This window comes from Excalfactoria chinensis, chromosome Z, assembly GCF_039878825.1.
Source record: "Excalfactoria chinensis isolate bCotChi1 chromosome Z, bCotChi1.hap2, whole genome shotgun sequence".
Lineage (NCBI taxonomy): Eukaryota > Metazoa > Chordata > Aves > Galliformes > Phasianidae > Excalfactoria > Excalfactoria chinensis.
In genome coordinates, this window is record NC_092857.1 from 22,703,350 (window position 1) to 22,723,468 (window position 20,119).

Consider the following 20,119-nt stretch of genomic DNA (forward strand, 5'->3'; position numbering starts at 1 on the left):
TCTGAGTTAAGACTTCCATCACCTGACATATTGCAGCTGCATTCACCTATATTTAGAATATTTTGGCTGGTATGGTGTATCACCTCCATGGAACAGCAGACAAAATATGTTTCAGGTCTGGGGATTATAAGAATTCCTTCTTATGCTCTCTGATGCAAGGACAGCTATTCTGGAAGTGCCATGTGCACCTACATAAGACATGTCTCAAGAAACCTTTTTTCTGTCTGACTCAGCATGAAATAGAGAAGATTTAAATGCTTTTAGATGGAGCTGAGTGAGCTGTCAGAACTGTTACCACTGCCTATGAAGCTGCAATACAGTTACTGAAAGCTGTGACAGGATTAGGGGCAGAGGGGCCATAAACTTGAACAACAGCACCTGGAGAGATATGCAGAATTTCAGGTTCCCATTTGCTCAGTTTACATTACAATTTCAGGAGCTCCACAGCTGCTAGCTATGCAAATGTTGCCCTCTTATTATAACCATGACAAAGATTTTGTAGGTCTCAAGGTTAAATATAATCTGGATTAGCACTAATTTTTCACATCAGCATCCCTATACTTGATATGACAGTAAATAAGATGTTTTTTAAAGGTTTAATCCACAGTGACTTTGAATCTTCCCTGTGGATACCTGAATTTTACTTTTAAATCAAGCCAGTCTCAAACCTCCTATAGGAAAACTAAAGAGCATACAAGAAAAACTAAGTTTAGTTTTAATTTTTGAATGTAAACTTATGGAATCATTTACAAGAGAATTCCAAGTTGTTCTTGGATAGCAATTTCCAAAACAGACAGTTTTTATATTCTTAAAAAAACCTGAGGCTGAGGAAAGTATTATCATAACACATATAGTATCATTTAAGGCTTCCTGGTCATTCTTTCATTCATACTTAGATATGACTGATAGCAATAGCTCAGAAACTGCACATGGCTACTTATAGAAGGTCCTTTAACAAGGCATTTGCCACAGGCACACCAGAAGACTTCTCATACTGATGAAGGCAAAGAAGAGGATCTTATTTGCCTGTGCCAATTCCTCTCAGGTTCCATTTTCCCATAGAAAGTGAGAAATGAACAAGGAAGACAATGACTTTTGGTACAACAACAGAGGTCAGTACAAGACAGAGAACCATAGAATAACTTGGGTTGGAAGGGATCTCAAGGATCATCAAGCTCCAACTACCCTGCTGCAGGTGCAGCAGGGTCACCAACTTCTATATTTCCCACATACTATAGTACCTCTAAAATGCTCTTACAGTGACAGAGAAGAGTTAGTAAGTTTGGAACTGACGGAGAAGGAAAGAGAGATTATAACAGACTACAATGAAATGCTAGAATAAAGGTTTTTGACCTGAGTATTTTTTGAACATCGTCTACATCTTGTTTCACAGTACCAGCTGTGTGCTATCCCAAGAGCTTTGTAAAGCAGATGGCAATATCAGAAGGCTGGCATACTGACTCAGAGTAAGTGAAGACATGCTCAAGTCCTTGCTCAGTGTGGCAGGAAATTGTGTCCCCTCCTCACATCTTCTTGCCTCTTCTACCCAAGTCTATCCCCATATCACCAGCACTAGTGCACTGACAAGTGTTTTACTGCCATACTGCATTAGCTCAAAGAACACTGAAATAAAAGCCAAGAGCCCCTTGCACAAAACCTCCAGTATGATGCTTTGTTCTGGTGAACTCAGAGCCAGGTACAAAAGCAGTGACAACAAGCTCCAGGCAGCTTTCCATTTGCAGCTGTCTGCACCATGAAAATCTCTGAACATGAAGCATTTGCCGGCACACTTCAGTGTTGGAGCTTCAAGCTTAATGCATTTTAGATCAGGGTGACTCCCAGAATCTTAGGTCATAGGATTAATTAATTGCATACATTCATAAAATGAACAATCTAGTCTGATGAATTTAGATTCATCTTTTATTTGTTAAAATTTGTAATTTCAGGTAGACAGGACTACCTCTGTCCAGGGTACCATGGCTCAATGGATGCTCCAAGGGTTACCTCAGCAAAAAGGGTACCAGCCAGCCCTTGTAACTGGAGCAGGCTTGTGAAGTGGCTGTATTCTCTGACCAGGTTCACTGCCACCTGAGCTTACAATGTTGCCAGGCAGATGAAAAATGTGTGGACAGGTTTATGTGCATGGCTGTTGGAAAAATGCTACTCAAAGCTACAGAGGCAGACGGAATTTCCTCCTGAGCTCCTGCTCCAAAATTCCAAATCACAGATATCTAATGACACAGTTTAAAGACTGTGCAGAGGAAAATATGCCACCTAAAACTGAACAGATATCATTCAAGAGATCACCAAGGAAAAACTTTATTACAAAACCAAATGTATATTACAGGAGTTCTGTTAGGACATTCAGTACCTACAAGACAACTGCTGTGTTGGAAGATATTTCACTTTGGTAGAAAAATCTAATGTTCTTCTCAGGACAGCCTTCTATAGACTTCCTCTTCCAAAAAGCATAGTTGCAAACAGCTAGAACATGTCTCAGCAACACAACCAGATGGCCTGAACCTTCCTTCTATGGCTCCAGTTAAGGAAGTGAGTCAATTTGCTGAACATCTGCTCCAGAAAGGGCTCTGTACAAAAAATAAAGCAATCAAAATCTACCACAGTTGTGAACGTTGAGGACAGTTTTGCCAGAGACAGTAGACTAACACACTTCATCAAATCATGAGGCTCTTCAATCTGGATTTTCTATTCTTCCCATCAATAACTGCTCTCTCCTTCCCTTAGAAACAACTGTGGATTTCTTAATCTAGTTATTACGTTGTCTGAAGCATGCAGGCTCAGATTTTCATACACAAATACACATCTTTCAGCCAGACAAACATTCTCACAAATCTGACATGCTGGATCTACTGGGTCACTGCTCCAGACCAGATTTCACTGCCAGACATCGCATACAGAGAAGCACCATTCCACCATTTTTACTACAGTAAGTCCTGTAAAAGAACGTGTTGATGTAAAATTTAAGTGTTTGCTAAACCATTCCTTCCCTGGAGTTTTCTTGTGGAGACTTATGCCTGTGCAGTCACTCTCCCAGAGTCATTTTCCCCTCACTTCCCTGACAAAAGGCCTGAGTCTTCTATATCTCATACCACAAAGTCCAACCACATCCATTTACAAAAATGGAGTACTATTCCAATTCACAAACCTTAGCGCTATCATACAAAGGGTCTGTGATGCGACAGCAACCACAGCTCATGTTTCTGGAGCCAAGTATCAAAACTGCTCGACTTCATAGAGTCTGTCAAATGCTGACCCTGGCAGAGGGCTGACAGACTCTTGGACACATCTCAGGATACCTGAATTCTCACAAAGTCACATTTAACTACACAAACACAAGATGAATTTGGCACTCAGCAAATAATCACGTGCACAGCTAGGACACTTAACATTCATTTTTCTGCATGTAGTTTTGTATAACCTTTAGTCTACTTTCAGACATCAGGCTTTCTGTAATACAATAAAGCCTCACTATAGTAGAGGCAACTAATATTAAGTAGTTCTATCTTTTTCTTACTCCACTATGATACCAGAGTGCAGACATCTCCTGCCTGCCAGGGTTCTTTAACTCATGCAGTAAAATAAAACTCACTGTATTTTAACTTCAATGTATTTGTTCTGTATGCTCGAAGGAACAAGGAGGGAAAAGGAATGCAAGGTTGAAGGAAGGAATATTTAACCCTAAGCAATTTCAGTTTTCTTCAAGACAAATATTGTCGTCTACAACTATAAACACAAAATGCAGCTTCTAAGCTTGCCTGTTGCCAGCTGTTTCCACCTACACTTAACTGCTAGCCACATCATTTGTGGAAAATATTTCAGGTAACTCCTTATTAAATCTGTTTATCTCTGTATACTTTACTAGCTGGTCACTTCAATGTAACTCTTATCCCCTAGATTCAGGCATAGAGTACCTTGGAAACTGTTAGCTTCTTTCTGTGAATCATCTAGTTGGCCTTGAAACTGCTGATACCAACTCTGTCTACATTACTGTAATAAGGTTGCAAGCCACAGGATCTCAGGCTGATGGAAATGAAAAGGCACTGAACACCAATGACAAGTTATTCCTTCCCCTGGTAGGTCATCTCATCTTCACCTAAACAGTCATTAACACAGTAAAGCATGAGGAAAGCTTGGGAAAATCTATGCTGTTAAGGTAGTCAGTTGAAAGGTGTGCTAAATTTCTACACAGAGCAATCATGGTGTTTTTCATGCAGGCTTTTAAATAATGCATGTTAAAAAAAACAACCACCCACAAACAGTTAAAATTCTCACTGGGGGCTCAAGGCATTTGAAGTAATATCACATATTCCAGCAGGAATTTCCAACAGGCTTTCCTTCTCCAGGGGTAAATTCACGAGGAATCAACTATTAAGGTGTGAAAGGTTCCTCTGTCAGCTTCATATGTTCACCGCTTTCTTAAACTTGGGAGTTGAATTCCGTGTATTTTGACACATTTGTCATTTGTTCTGTTCATTCCACTGGAGTTACTTTAAATGTATATTGCTAATAAAAAAGCAAGCACTAACAATCTTTAATAAAATAGCTAAAGTTTTGCAGTATGGATTCAGTTTCCTTACCTACCTATTCAACTTAACACAAACAAAATATAAAAACAATAATGGAAAAAAATAGCTTAATATTGCCAGGCTATAAGCTGCTCAGCCATGAATGGCACAGCAAAATGTTGCTATATACAGCAAAAAGAGACATACATTTGGCTTCCTGCTGAGCCCCAAAGGCATGCTTCATTATATTTAGTCACTGTATCACCTGCAGCCACAACTCCACCCATAAATGTTTGTGGATGAAGCACAAGACACCGCAGAGCAGAAGAACAGGAAAGACTAGAGGCTGTCAGGAGGAAAAGACAGAGCACAGACTGAACTCACTGCAGTGACAACAGGAAGCCTGGATTCAGGATTGTCCACCCCTCCTCTGTGCACACATGCTGAGTTTACCTATGGCTCTATCACTCCTTTGGCGGTCAGTTTAGATGCTCCACTCTGCAAACAGCAGCTAGGGTCACCCTGACTAAGTTGTTTGAGATGTCTTAGTTCTCTCAAGAGAACAGAAAAAGTGCCAGGCTTACTGTGGCAACAGGGGACCCTAGAGCCTGGAGAAGCCAGAGATTACTGACAGGAGTCATTCACCAAATTATAAGCTAGTTGAAGCCTAGTTTTGGTCACCATCATTATTCCACAGAAGAAATTAAAAACACTGCTTGCTATTTAAATGATCACCAACTGAGATAACATCCTGTAACATATCATTGGTTTTGGTCTTTGAAGGGTCAAAAAAAAATCTGATTCACATGACAGCCTGAGACCACAACAGCAATTTCAGGTGCACTTGTAATAAATGCCTTCTGCCTGGATGTTGTTAAATAAGCAGCTACTCTTGGCTATGGGAATGAAAGGAAACAAAAATAGGAGCAGGGAGGGGAGAGAGAAGAAGGAAAAAGCTTCTTTCACCTCCTGAAAAATGCCCAGAGTGATAACCTGATCAGAACAGCTGGCAAATTGATTCAGCCTTCTGATCATTGGGAGTTTAACATCAGAAAACGTTCCATCAGAAATCGCACACTGCAGGCAGAAGAAAATGTGGTAATGTGTAGGTCAAAGAACAGAAAAGATTGAGTAGAAATGCTGGAACAAAAAAGAGATGCTCTGAAAAGTGAGTCAGAGTAACTGAGTAACACAGACAAGAGCCTCAGCATCTGAACTATAAGACACAGGAGAACAGAATCACTTGCCTAAGTAAAGCCAGAAGCAAAAACATCTCTTAAGCACTAGGTAAATCTTGAGAACGACTGCACCATAGAGATACTCAGCCCCAACACCTGGACGTCAGGGCACCCGATGATTCTCTGTCCCCTACTCCTTCCCACGCTGTCAGTCTGCTGCAGAGCCCGTCCTCTACACCAAGGTCTAAAATACTGTATAATTCTCTCCATACTCTGAAAGCACATCCAGAAAACACGTGCATATTCAAAACTTTTTCTTTTAACTTTAAGATACAAACACTAGTACGTTAATAACATAGGAAGATATGCATGTCATGAGATCGGCAGCCTTAAACTTGGGGAACATTTGCTTTTCCTTCCCAAATAATTGCTAGAGTCTCAATATCTTTGAGATCTATAATTTCTTTCTTTATATATATATATATATATATATATATAGGCACACAGCAGCTTTTTAAATGTCAGTGGGTAGGAAGAAAACCTTAAAAACTAGGGATAACTTAGCTGAACTAATTTACTTCGCATCTACAGAATTAATTTACCCGTAGAATGAAATTGACAAGTTTTAGTACAAAAATGGCCTACAAATCACAGGAAAGTAATGACATGGTACAGAACATCAGTAGACAGGCATGGTAACAAGTTCAGGCAATTAGGGATCCCTCTGCACCTAGTAGCAGAGACCTAGCAGAGCCAAGTCAGTTCCTGCCATGTTCTCACCTCTCCAAGGAGGGCAGCTCAGCAGCCTGCAAAAGAATTCACAGACCACAACGCACTTGGCTGTTTCCCCAGCTGAGGTGGCCCAGCATGAGCAGGAACCAACAGAAAAAGGAGGACAGAGGTGCAGCATAAGGGCTCATAAACCCGGACCGCACCCTGGAAACTTGTCACTGACTGTGCCAGTCCATCCAGGTACAGTAAGACAGGAGAGACATTCTTTGTTCCTGCCTCATAGGTGAGATGATAGGTTCTTGCAGGTAGACAACAAACATGGTGTACCCACACAGGTAAGCAGTTCAAAGGCTTACCTTTCATCAAAGGCTTACCGTTCATCAGTAATGGCCTCATCTATCACCTGCAGCCTGCCTGTCTGCCTCTGCTCCACAGTGAGCAACCAGGGCCCGCAGAGTTATCAGGGCCAACAGTGCTGGCTCCAGTGCTGGCCCTCCCAGGGCTCCCTCATCACTGGGCGCCAGTCACAGGCAAGCACAGCTTGAACAGCAATTGCCCATGCTGCACCTAGGGACCATTCCAAGTGGCCTGACCCTCATTTCTCACTGAAATACATGCCAATAAACTTTACTTTGTTACTAGGATTTAAAACTGAGGGAGTGAACTGAAACACCAACAGTCTAAAAGCCTCGTATCAGCTCTCACAACAAGGTTAGAAAAGAGCAAACAAAACCCCACCCTTTCACTCAACAGGCCTATGGCCTAACTACCGGGAATCAGAACTGCTTTGACTGACAAAGACACAGCTACCATTGCTGACCACCGCACAGTCATCACATCTGAAGTGAGCCAGATGTTCCCCCTTATCAAAAAACAGAGCGCTTCCATTTCCACTGCAAGTCACTGACAGCTGCGCACACAAGACACGCTTTCACTAAATCATGTGTAGGAACTGGTGGGTGCATGACCATTACATCTACTGAATTCAGATTTCCTCTAAACTGATACAATAAATTTTGTCCATTTTTCAGGTTACCTGCTTGTCTCCAGCCCACTCAAAAAGATTTGGATTAATGCAGCAAGAGCTGACTTCAGGACAGCCTCTTAACTGCCCTGATTGTGTTTCCACTCATGAAAACACTGCAGTGACAATGTTAAATGCCAGTTGTGAACAAAATGCGAGAGAGTATTAGGAGCATCGTGAGAACACCTCAAAACAAAATCATTCTTCTTGAAATAGCAGAACAACGACCACTAAAACACAGGAAGCACATTTTGCATTCATCACTGTTGTGGCAACAAGCAAGGCACCTAAATTTAACATCATTTTGAGCTATTAGTTCTCAGGTTTTGAACTCTCCACCCAGCATGGGAAATCACACTGCAAGGGCTCAGTGCTGACTTTTGTCATCTCCTGCATAGCTGCAGTCCACTCCCTTTGCAGAAGCACTGCCTCAAAACATTGCACTTTCGCTACAGCTATAAGTTTGCTCCTCTGGGCTTTGTGCTGGTTTCTCACTCATACCACCTACTGTCATCCCCCTTACTACAAGGCACTTAACTGCTCTAGGCATCAAAGTAGTCTAAAATAAATAAATAAATAAATAACTGCTCCATCCCAGCTGCTAATACTACATGGAAACTCCTGCAGAGACTCACTAATGCAATACGGCTTGTTATCTCACTACCAGTTTTTCAGCTTTTGCTAGACTGCAAATTAACCGCTGTCATGAGTGAGCTGAAGGAAGAAGCTTCCTCCTAACAGGCAATAGTTCCCATGCAGATGATCAGGTTCCAAGAAGGCCTGTTTTATGACTTCTGGAAATTAGATTGAAATAACTTGATCATAGTTGTGGATTTTACAGACAAATTCTGCTACTGCTCTAGGAGCCCAAACACTTTGATTGCTTCTTTTCTTCATCTATTAGGAGATCTTAGACACACCCCTCATCAAGCAGCGTTTTCAGCCTGCACAATAGCACTTTACTGCTGGTCCTCGGCCTACTGCCATAGGTAAAGACAGAGGCAAACGTTACAGAAGCTCACCTTTATCAGAAGTGTCTCTAAATGTTTATGGAGGTACTTAATTTTGTTCAAGTGTGACCAAAAAAGAGAAAAAGGGAGAAATTACCAAGTGTTATTGCCATGGTCCAGTGTTACGTAAAATAGCAGCCCATATTTTGCTTTTTTACTGTCCAAAACACTAAAAATTTATAAATTACATTCGGTTTGTTCTAAAACAATCCCCATCAATTAAATCTTCAGCAAAATCATGCATTTAGTCCTCCTCCCCTCTATACCCCTGATATGTATCTCCTTTTCACATGATAAAACACACAACTTATAGAATGTTACAAAATTTCTAGATATTTATTATGACCACAGCCAGAGGTAATGCAAGCCCAAAGTGACAAGCAGTCACAACCCATTGCTGCAGGTAATCTGGCTAGCACACACAGACCAGGGCTGGTCCATCTCCCTGCCACCATGGACTGCAGCACAGCAACAACTGCCCTACCACGCTCTGAGAAGTGGCATTCAAAACAGCTTGAGCTCAGATAAAATGAAATAATGTTTTCTCTGTGTCCAGTTTTGCAAAAGCAGCCAAGCATTTTTCCTGGGTAAACACTCTATCCCAGATTAATCTAAGCATAATTGCTGTTCTTTCCAGCACAAATTACACTACCACAAACCCTGTGCTGCTATTTTAGTGCATTATTTCTTCTGTTACATTGTTTTGAGAGCATATGGGAATCAAGCCTTGTTTACTGCTGAACAGAGGCCAGACAGGTATTGATTGGGCAAATTATTTTCCCTGAGACAAGTAAGAATCTCAGAGACAAGCAGTGCATATCACAAACCACCTCTCATTCCCACAGTCCTGAGACCCTGCAACTCAGGAAAAATGTTACAAGAAGGGATGGAAAAACATGCTGACTGTTACTTTTTTGTACAAGAAGCACATTTTTCCCTTCGTGTTCAAGCAGCCTAAAGTTTAGACAGTTTCTCACAGTTTTCATAGCCCTTCAGCAGCACCTGGTGAGTGCTGAAGCAACTTTACCAACAATTGTGGCTTTATGGAACTATGGCATGTAAGACCAAATTCTTCCCCCCCAAATAAAACAAAAAACCCCAAAAAACCCAAAAACAACACCGATACAACCATTTCTATAATTCAGAACTGCTTTGGCCAGAGGAGAGCTGAGTGACAGCCCATCCTAGCAGGCAGGTGGGGCACTGAGCTGGCACTGTATGCAAGTAGGGCCACCCACAAGGGCCACCCGTGTGTCCAGGGGCCCCCTGTACACTGCCACCCCCATGTTTCACTGCCCCTCTGCAGGCATGTTTCACCACCACACACAGCAATAACAGCTCAGATTAGCTTGGCCTGATCCAGGTGCTCATCCCTGTGCCAGCTATACTGTCAGGTTGGCAGATCTCTGACTGTGGGATTAGACCTGATCCAGGCAAAAAAAAAAAAAAAAAAAAAAAAAAAAAGGAAGAAGTCAAGGCTGCTTCTCACATCAGCAGAGCCAACTGAAAGCACACACAAAACCACAGCTTCAGGGTGCGGTTCCAGAGCAATTTAAACTCATTTAAATCTTGGCTCCTGCAGTCCCACCTGGCCATAAATGCTGCCTGTCACAGGGTCAGCATGAGCAGCTGTGTCACCACAGCCACTGAAGAGGCTGAAACCCAGCCATGCAGATCAGCTTTTCAAGGAGTAGACTCCAGACAGGCTGGGTCTCTGTGCCACCACACTCTTGAGAATCAAAGCTCACAGCAGTCTATAAGATCAGCTGAAGGCATCTCAGTAAGTTCAGGCTATGCAGACTCTGCAAAGGTCAGCAGCAAGGTGGGAGCTGGGATCCCACTGTAATTAAGGCTGGTTCAAATCAGCAGTTTCACTTACGAAAGAAGCTGGACCTAGATACAGAACCACGTTTGCAGCAAAGCCACTGTGTCCTTCTGTTTTTAAGCACTTTATCTTGTTTTTAATCACTTTAACTGGATTTACAGGCACAGGTATCCTCTGTACTTGCTGCTACAAAACACCTTCCAAGCGCTCCTGTAAAAACACAAGTAAAACACTCACTGGCCTTCAACCCTGCAGAATACTGGTTGTCTGAATGGAAAAGATTTCTGTACATAGTTCAGGCTTTTCCCAACTCAGCTCCCCAGTAACTTCTCTGTGCTGGGCTCCTGGCTGTTGGGAGGCTCCTATCCTACACATACAGTGTACTGAGCAGCTGTACAAATCAGGCACAAGTGTAGGAGGATACTCTCACTCTTCAGGTGGAATGGCCAATAAGATATGGCTAGTATGTACAGCTACTCATTTCCCAGTCTGGATGTCCAGATAGATTTTTGGAGCCAGATAAGAATCAGTCTAAACACCTTGCTGAAAGCCACAAGGCTTTTGCTGCACTCTGAATAGAGCAGGTGAAGGTCTACAGTGAAGGATATGCAGAGTATGTCCCTTATTGCCTGCTTTTTCTGGTGTTCAGCCTGCTGTACTCAAGCAGGAGAAGCTGCTGAGAACTGCAATCCCTGTCAGCTCTGGAGGCTGAGAGCTGAGCAGCTCCATTGCTTGAGGAAGCAGCTCCTTGGTCTGACAGCAGTTTGCCCATGGATGTGAGTCAGAGCCAAGAAGTACTGCTCAAATTTGACTCCCTACAGGTTTGCATCTTAACCTCGGCAACATGTTGTGAATAGCACTGACATGATCCCCCCAGGTAAGTTTCCTGCAAACACACACTCACTAGAACAACACAGCAATTTAATTTGACACTGACAACAACACGTTTTTAACAGCTGTTTATTTTCTTTAGCATTTCAAAACATATTTAGGAACAAAAGAAGGGTACCCTGCAGAGTTTCTGCAGCCACCACCTGACTGAGGGGCAGCAGGGAAGCTGATCTCCAAAGCAAAGCACTCTTTTCCTCTGCTCCACAGATCTCCATGGGACCTGGTCCCCCTTTCTGTCCCATGGAGCAGACTCAAGCACTGTCTTCCTTCACCAGCCATGGTCAGGCAGACCAGAGAATCCCTGGACACTGGAACCCACCTGCATCTCCCTCCAAAGAGCTCTAATACTGAGGCAGTGCATGTTCTGCCAGCACCCCACTCCAAGCAGCAGCAGCAGCTTGGTTCCACAACATATAGCAGTTCAAAGATGCATGATCCAAAGGAAAAAATAAAAAAAATCATCCAAACAGCCTCAATAGTAAAGCAAACACATCAGGTTAATAATTTCCTGCAAGAGACAGAGCACAGTATGCTTATCAACCCACTGAAGTATGACCCACAAGTCCTGCCTATCACTGCCAGGCATTTCCCCCCCCCCCCCCCCCCCACCTTACACCTTGACGTATCCCTAGAATCTCACTGCAGACTGGAATTGGCAATAGTGACCAGTAAATCTTGAGTTAGAGCATGTATGTAGCTGAAACCCTACTTAACAGAGAAGGCAAGCTGCACATCTGCACGCTTCCAATTCACCGCCTCCAGTGTTGGACTTGATCTAGCACCCTCGCGTGTGCTATAAAATCTGCTTCCAGTGCAATATTAATATTTCCTGTTTCAACAGTGTTCAAGTAGCTGTAAGCGTGCTGTAACAGAGCTCACTCCCTTCTTCACCAGGAGACTTCAGGGGAGATGAGCCTTGCACAAAAGGCCCACAGAGCCACTCCTACCGCATGAATTATGAGCACTTGGTTAAACAAAGCAGTTAAACTTTTCAAGTTCTCATTCAGCAGTTTAATTATTAGCAATGTACAAAAGAGTAGAAGAGATAAACAGTATTTGGTTGCCAAATTACACCCATCAATAACAAAGGAAAGTGTTCTCACGAGCCGCAAGTGCTACAGAAAGCATACACCCAGAAGAATATATATGCATAGGATACAGTTAAGCTTTTTTTTTTTTTTTAAAGCTTTAAAAACCCATCTGTTTTCATTTAAGAAAGTCCTATGGAACATTTACCAAAAGAATTTTTCCTATCCAGTTGAAAAAAAAAAATTTGCCTTTTGTTCCCCTGCATTCAATACAGACAAATTCATAGATACTCCAGTCAAACTCTTCTCTAAAAGCCACTGCCTTGCAAGCACTCACATCCTGCTGAATTAGGGTGCAGTTTCGTTGAGGCGTAGGCTGTGTTTCATTTTGGGTTTGCCCTGCCTACCTCCACAGGCAGGGCAGCCCTCAAAGCTCCATGCTGCTCATTTGTCTCACCCAATAACCACCAGCACCAGGCAGAGGCACTCCTGGGAACCCAGACCAGAAGCATCAACACAACCCTCACCCCTGGATGCCATGGACAGATCAGCCCTGCAAACACACAGGTCAGCCCCATTTGCAGGCTGTCCAGTTTCAGCAGGGAAGATGAAGGCTTCTCCATCTGCTCAGCAACGTGAGATAAGCTGGAAGCTACTGACAGCTGCAAAACCCATGCTTCAATTAACAGGAAGAACAAAACTGGAGGATGAGACTATGTGATACTCCTTTCTGACAGATTTCTTCACACCTCCCTTTCAGCAACTTGGGTGATGCTGAGGCACCTAGTTTCCCTTCTGCTCAGAGCAGGGACCTGGGGCCACTAACACAGATGTTAATTCAGACACTCAGAGCATGGAAATGCCTGAAATCATTTGCAAACCCAGACATCCATAGCACAACTCACTACAGCTATACTGCATTCCTGGCAATGTCATGAAGCCTATTCAGGCATTTTTTACAGAATACACAGATATATGTTTGTTACTTCACACAGGCTTCTGAAAGACCAAGATATAAAGAGAACTTAAAGTTTTGGGAAAAGCATTTTTTCCTCAAAGTCAAAATGCTGCATGATTTGCTGCCTTACATCCCAAACTCTACATTTAGTTAATCCAGGTGGTACTCCCAAGAATTACAGTTTTCATCTTTATAATCTTCCATGACACCAAATGATTTTATCACAGAAACAGCTTGTACCTTGAGCTCTATTAAGTCCCCATTCACTGCGATTTGGTGAAACTCTGCAATTGATTGTGCTGGGATTGAGAAATAAGCCAGGCAACAGCTGTAGCCAGGCTGGAAACCAGCTACATAAATTCAGTTGCAGTGAGCCTGTTAACACAGTTTCTGCTGTATGAGCTACTTCCTTCTTACTTATATGATCTCACTTGAGTTTGTGCTGGATGCAGACATCTGACAGACACAGCACAGCACCAAAGGGAAACTTTTACAGCCTTTTTTTTTTTTTTCTTAAGTAACTGACAGCATGCAGAATTGGAGGCACCTTTCAGTAAGTGGTCCATAAAGCCACAAAGTTTTGGCAGCAAAAGTCTAAAAGAAGGCCCAAAGGCTTTGTTCTGAAACAGTTTCTTTAGTATGCAGTGTTCACCCTGAACTAGCACCAGAAGGGGATCCTCTTGCTTGGTTTCATTCAGCTATTTCCTGGCTCTAAAGATGAAAATGATCAGCTATAAGGATTTTTTCCAGATGCGTGTCTTTGACTAACTACATCAGCAAAACTTGAAACACAAAGCTAGTGTTCAAGTAAGAGATGTCTTCCCAACCACTCTACCTTTGGGTTACTTCCCCCCCACGTTGGTTTGCATCAGGCTACAAAATGTGCCTGAAATTTACATGCATTTCTAGGCTTCAAAATGAAATGCTACTTGCACACATGTATTACCCAGCAGAGGCTGTTACAGTAAAACACTAACCTTCCTCAGAGCAACCTGCAGGCTATGCCAGGAACTTGAAGCCAAAGTCAAAAGTCCACGTTAGGTTAAATGTTTAAAGGAGTATGAGGTCGCTAGAGCAAGAAGACTTGGCAGTTTGATAGCCTAACTTGGACAACTTATTAACTCTTCTAGGGAAGTCAGTGTAGATCTGCTGTTCAGTGAAGGGAATTGTGCTTGTCAGGGATCCAAAGTGCAATTTTAGTTATACAGAGAATCTACAACTCATGATAGGCTGAATAACCGAGTGACTGAACATGCACCAGATCCTGTGCATACAGAGAGCACTGGTCAGAGGAGTGATGGTGTATGGAAAGGACAGAAGGATATTTTGTCCACTCCTTTTGCTCCCTGGGACTGAAGACCAAGGCCAGGAGAGAGGCTACAGCTTAAAGCACTGGCCACTCAGGACAGCAAAAAACCTCTGAGCTCAGAATACTATGACGGGACCATATCTTGAAAATACGTAGCATGTTAAACGTGGTCATTCTTTCCCACAGCAAATAGGAGTGTAGGATTCTTAAGCAGCACCCTGAGCAGTTCAGGCTGGAAGGCGATCAACAACCCTTAATATCCAGGTGAAAACCAATACACAAACGATGGGCTCTTTACTCCTTGTCAAAGCCCTTTTAACTGGACTTTAAGGCAGACAACATGTCATCTGTCCAGATGCACAGGTGCCAAGAAGAAGCCAGAGCAGGTCTGTCAAGCAAAGCACTTGCTGCTGAGGCCACATCATCTGTACCTGATGAGTTCCTGTGTGTTGAGCTAGTGGACAAATCCACCATTGGAAAATGAAATCTACAGGCATGGTTTACAGCCTGCACCACCTGGCAGGTATCCACAGAGGGGAACACTCAGGAGGGTGGACAGCCTCTGAGCTGAAGGCCCCACTGCCAGGCTCCAGCTCCCCCACTCTCCCCAAGGCAGACATGGCTTCCAGCAGTTAAAGACTTCATACTTCTATTAAAAAAAGCAGCTTTGAAAAAAAAACTGTCACACTGAAACCTGGAAAGCAGCTCACCAGACCACAGGGCACTGTGAGTTTTGCAAATAATTTACATGTTCACTTCTAACATTGCCTAAAACATCAAAAGCGTTCCTTATTGGGATGGCAAAACCAATGGCTTACACCTCCCTGCCCAGAGGAACCAGCAGAAAGCACAGACTGTGCAGGATCCCAGCACAGCAGCAGCAGGAGGGAGGCACTCAGGGCTTTTTATAAATAGAGGTTTGGGAAACAAACACATTTCATGGGGAAGGAAACACCTGGTAACTGCACCTCACTCATGTTGAAATTTGAAGTTATAAAGATCTAACCCAAACCTACTAAATTATAAAGCAACATTTTAGACTGTTCTTCAAAATTCTGAAGCTACAATCCAGAAGCTGTAAAGTTGTAACTTCAAATACCCAGTTGCAATCTGAACTTCTGGTCACAAACCAGTGTGACACCTACAACACCAAGCTACAGAGTTAAACCCCGGAGCTCTGGCTAGAATGTAAAGCGCTGAAGTTACAACGCGGAGCTGCAGCAACAACGCGTAGAGAAAGTTCTAAACGAAAAGAAATTTTTCCAAAGAGAGAATAACACAGCGGACAGAAAAACTGTCCAGAATCCTGCCGGGGGTCGCTGCGAGGAAAGCTACGGCAAGCCGGAGCGCACCGCAGTTCTGCAGCGGCGCCGGCGGGGCTGCCTTTATCCTCCCCAGAGCCCTTCTTTTCGCATCGAACCGATGCCGGCGAGGGAGAGAACAACAGCCGGCCCAGCGCCCTGCTCCCGCCGCCCCCGACCCGCCCCGACTCACAGCCGTAGCGGGGCCGCTGCAGGGCCGCCAGCTCCTCATGGTGCATCCTGCCGCCGCCGGAGGGACGGCGCCCGCTGCCGCCCGCCCTTCTTATGCGCCGGCCGCCCCGCGCTGATTTGCTGCCGCGCGGCCGCGCCCGCCCCGCGCTGGCACGCGGGGATGTGGGGTACGGCGGCGGCGGCGGCGTGAGAGCTGCGGGGCGCCGCCGCACGGGAAAGGAGGGGGGTGCGGGGTCGGCACGGCACGGCACAGTGGAGGGAAGAACAAAGGGAAGGGAAAGAGCGGAAGAAAGAAAGAGAAAAAAATAATGCGAAAAGCTCCAAAGAAGGGCGAAAGAAAAGAAGGCAAAAAGAAAAAAAAAAGGGGGGGGGGGGGGGGGGGCAGGAAAAAGCAACACAAAAAAAAGCTGGGGTGTGGAGGAGGAGGGAAGAGAGAAAGAGATGGGGAAAAAAAAAAAAAAAAAAAAAAGGAAACCAAAATAGAAGGGGGGGGGAAATAAAAGAAATAGAAAAAATAAAATAAAGGAAGAAGAAAAAAATTAAAAAAGCAAAATAAAGGACATAAAAACAATAAGAGACAATAATAACAGGTAACAAAAGCAAAATAAAAGACAACAGAACGGAGCAAGAAAGCAAAACAAAAAAAAAAAAGAAAAATGAAAACAAAAAAGCAAGTAAGAAAGAAGGCCAGTGGCAACTACAATGAAATAGAAAACAGGTCGACCCAAAATTGTAAAGGCCATAGCACCTCTCTGGCGTTTTTGCAGAAAGGAAGCTGTGAGGAGGCCTGAGATAATAAGCTTGGGACTCCCACCTGAAGTTTAGCTCTGTCAAATACACTTGCACTCCACAAGCAGCATTCCTGCTGTGCCTAGAGGCCACCAAGCAGTTTGCTATGTAGCCAGGGCACCTCAGGACAGGTGCAGGCCTGTTCCTTTCCAAGGTGTAGGAACAGGGTGGGCACTCTCACTGCAGGGTGCCCCCAGCCCAGGCTTTGCAGCAGGCAGGGCATTACCCTGCTGCAGGTCCAGGATTTGTGACACTGTGGTGACCACCAGCTCTTGGGCAACACCTGGGATGCACCAGAGCAGGGCTGGAGGCAGAGGCACTGAAACTTACAAGTTTCAGTAGAGCTGAGTGTTGCGTTCTGCACTTCGGTCACAACAACCCCAGGCAACCCGACAGCTTGGGGAGGAGTGGCTGGAAAGGTGCTTGACAGAGAAGGACCTTGGTGAGCTGATGGACAGTTGGCTGAATATGAGCCAGCAGTGTGCCTAGGAGGCCAAGAAGGCCAATGGCATCCTGGCTTGTATCAGGAATGGTGTGGTGAGCAGGACTAGGGAAGTCATCCTGCCCCTATACTCAGCATTAGTGAGGCCTCACCTTGAGTACTGTGTTCAGTTTTGGGCACCTCAGTACAAAAAGGACAAGGAGCAGGTCCAGAGAAGGGCAACGAGGCTTGTGAAGGGCTTGAAAAATCAGCCCTATGAGGAGAGGCTGAGGGAGCTGGGGCTGTTTAGTCTGGGGAAAAGGAGGCTGAGGGGAGACCTTATTGCTCTCTTCCAACAAGTGAAAGGTGCTTTCAGTGAGAGTGGGGCAGGTCTCATTGGTGGATGAGGGGAAATAGCTTCAAGTTGCACCAGGGTAAGTTTAGGATGGATATCAAGAAACACTTCATTACAGAATGGGTAATTAAGCACTGGAATAGGCTCCCCAGGGAGGTGGTTGAGTCACCACCCCTGGAGGTGTATAAAAACTGTGTGGATGTGGTACTGAGGGACATGATTTAGTGGAGCGTTGTTAGAGTTAGGGTAGTATGGTTAGGTTGTGGTTGGACTCGATGATTTTTAAGGTCGTTTCCAACCTGAGCAGTTCTGTGATTCTATGTTTTATGGCTGTGCTGTGCCTTTCAGGCTGCCTCTAAGTCCTCAGTGGAAAGTGGTGGAAGAGAGCAGAGTCTGTGCGTACCTGTAATCCAGCAGGAAATGCAGTGACCTTCACTGAGGTTTCCTCCCCTCCCTGCAGCACAGAGTGATAACAGTGCTCAGGCATGCAGAGCAGTACTGGAGGAGCTGTAGACCTCATCTGTACTTATGAATGCTTCTGAAGCATCCTTTAAGCAACCTCCCATACACTTCCTCTGTCAGAAGCAAAAATGGGTGACCAAACCTAATGAAGCTCCCATGCAGCTCCCCTGCTCTGTGCTGATATTTGTGTCTGTGCGGGGGCTCAGCCAATCCATCCCTGGTAAAATCTACTTAATTTTTTCTTTTGGCAGGATAATTTCTTAGAAATGCAAGTTTCAACACAGAGCAGGGAGAAGAGGGAAAGGCCAGAGTGGGGAGGATGGAGGAGTTTTTGGCAGCATTGCCTTCTATGTTGCTTACAGAACAGCAGTAGGGAACAAACCCAGCGCTCCCAGCAGATGAGGCAGGTGGGAGAGTGCTGGAGTAACAAGCAGTAGCCGTGTGGCTTTGTTCACAACCTTTCACATCAGATTTGCTAATCCCTGCTTTTCCGACTCCATCAGCTGTTGGCAGCGCAGAGGAGGCTCACACACCCCCAGACATACTGCCCACCCCTCCTGCTACCTCCTCCTCCTCCTGAGCGTGGCCAGGAAGCCTAGCTGTAACTCATATCAAACAGACCAAAGGTTTTTAGCTGGTCCCAGGCAGACCAAAGGCTGCTGCCAGTATTCTCTTCTAAGTCCTTAGGAGGACTTAGTAGTTCTCACAGCTTCTAAGAGGCAGGCACTTAAGAAATCAGTGCAGTCGGATATCTAGAGTAAATGTTTGAGGGCGAACATTTCCTGTTCTCAGTCCAAGTCTTTTAATGGAGCTTGAGATCAATGTCCCCAGCATTATCAAGGGCATCGCACGGTGGGAAGGTGTTCCTCGATGCGTTGCTACTGGCTCCAGTGCCAACCCACACACCTGCCTGCAAGTGGAGCAGCAAGCTGGTGTGAGGGCTTGCTGCATATTCAGGGGCAGCTGCTCACTGCTCCAGGCTTAGAGGGAACAAATCTGGAGGGAAATCATGATAAGGGAGGAACAAAAATGTTGGGCATCTCACTGAGCTCAAATCAAAGTGCTGTAGTGGCCTATGCTGCCTCATGCTCCTTGACAGTTCTGTTGTGTACAGAGGGATTTTAACTGGAGAAGGATATTGATATTTGAAATTCTTGGGTGGCTTATGCAGCAGTGACGCAAGTGCATGCAGGTAATTAGAGACACTGGGCTTTTTGTTGGAAACAGCAGCTTTAAAAACAGTTTTTCTGTGACAATACCTTTATTTTATTTGTAAATTGCATGGTCTGGTTGGCAGCATTTGTCCTACAGAAGGAAAAGTGGCATTTGATGATTTAGGATAATTTTTTTTTTTCCCCTGTTAGTTCATCACACTGAAACTTCATTTTAGCTTTCACAAGAGAGAATGCCTATGCTAGGCTCACCCTGATGGGCAGGGGCAGATATCTCCTGTGGTGGGGCAGCCTGGGTCCCTGCAGCACCACTGGAGGAGGATATCTCCAGGCAGGCTCACAGGTACCACAAGGGCTTTTCCAATGGTTTTCTTTGCACAGCTAATCTGTACCCATCAAGCTGTAGCTGTCCTTGCCTCCCTGGTGCTTGCACAGATCAAACAGCAGAGTGGTGTAACAATAAGTACCTGGCTGCACCTCTTACTCCCCCCACTCAGAGCACAGCTAGGGTCCCCCTGGGCAGCTGTCGGGCCACATCAAAACTGCTAGAAGTCTAAGGAGCTCCCAGTAGCACCTCCAGCCCTGTGAGATGAGGAGCATTCCTGCTGGAGCACCAGGTGAGCCATGGACCCAGATTTATAGTTTTATATAAACTACAGTGGAAAATCTACAATTGATGTGGTGTATTTATAAAGCAAGTCTGAAGGTTAATAGGTACTCCAGGAAATATGAGGAAACACCACATCAGCATCTGCCCACACACAGCTACTGAGCAGTGTTGAGCTCCTCAGCAATAATTTCAGAGAAGGAATCTGCAAGGACAGTGTGGGGAGCTGACTGGCCTGCAGCCTCCCTCTCAGCACAGTATCTGTGCAATGCATCACTTATTCTGTAAGGTAAGTAAAGAAACCTGGCCTCAGAGACCCCTGAACAATCCTGCAGCCAG

General features: G+C 44.6%; 1 protein-coding gene across 4 annotated transcripts in view; it reads right to left on the reverse strand.

Annotated features, from left to right (window-relative positions):
• IQGAP2 (IQ motif containing GTPase activating protein 2) overlaps positions 1 to 16,073 on the reverse strand; it is a 117,747-nt gene extending 101,674 nt beyond the window's left edge. For all 4 annotated transcript variants that reach the window (XM_072359091.1, XM_072359093.1, XM_072359092.1 and 1 more), the window contains exon 1: positions 15,976 to 16,073. In XM_072359091.1, the coding sequence (XP_072215192.1) occupies positions 15,976 to 16,021 (46 nt within the window). In that variant the 5' untranslated portion in view covers positions 16,022 to 16,073. The remainder of the gene's footprint in view (positions 1 to 15,975) is intronic.
• Between the last annotated feature and the right edge of the window lie 4,046 nt (positions 16,074 to 20,119).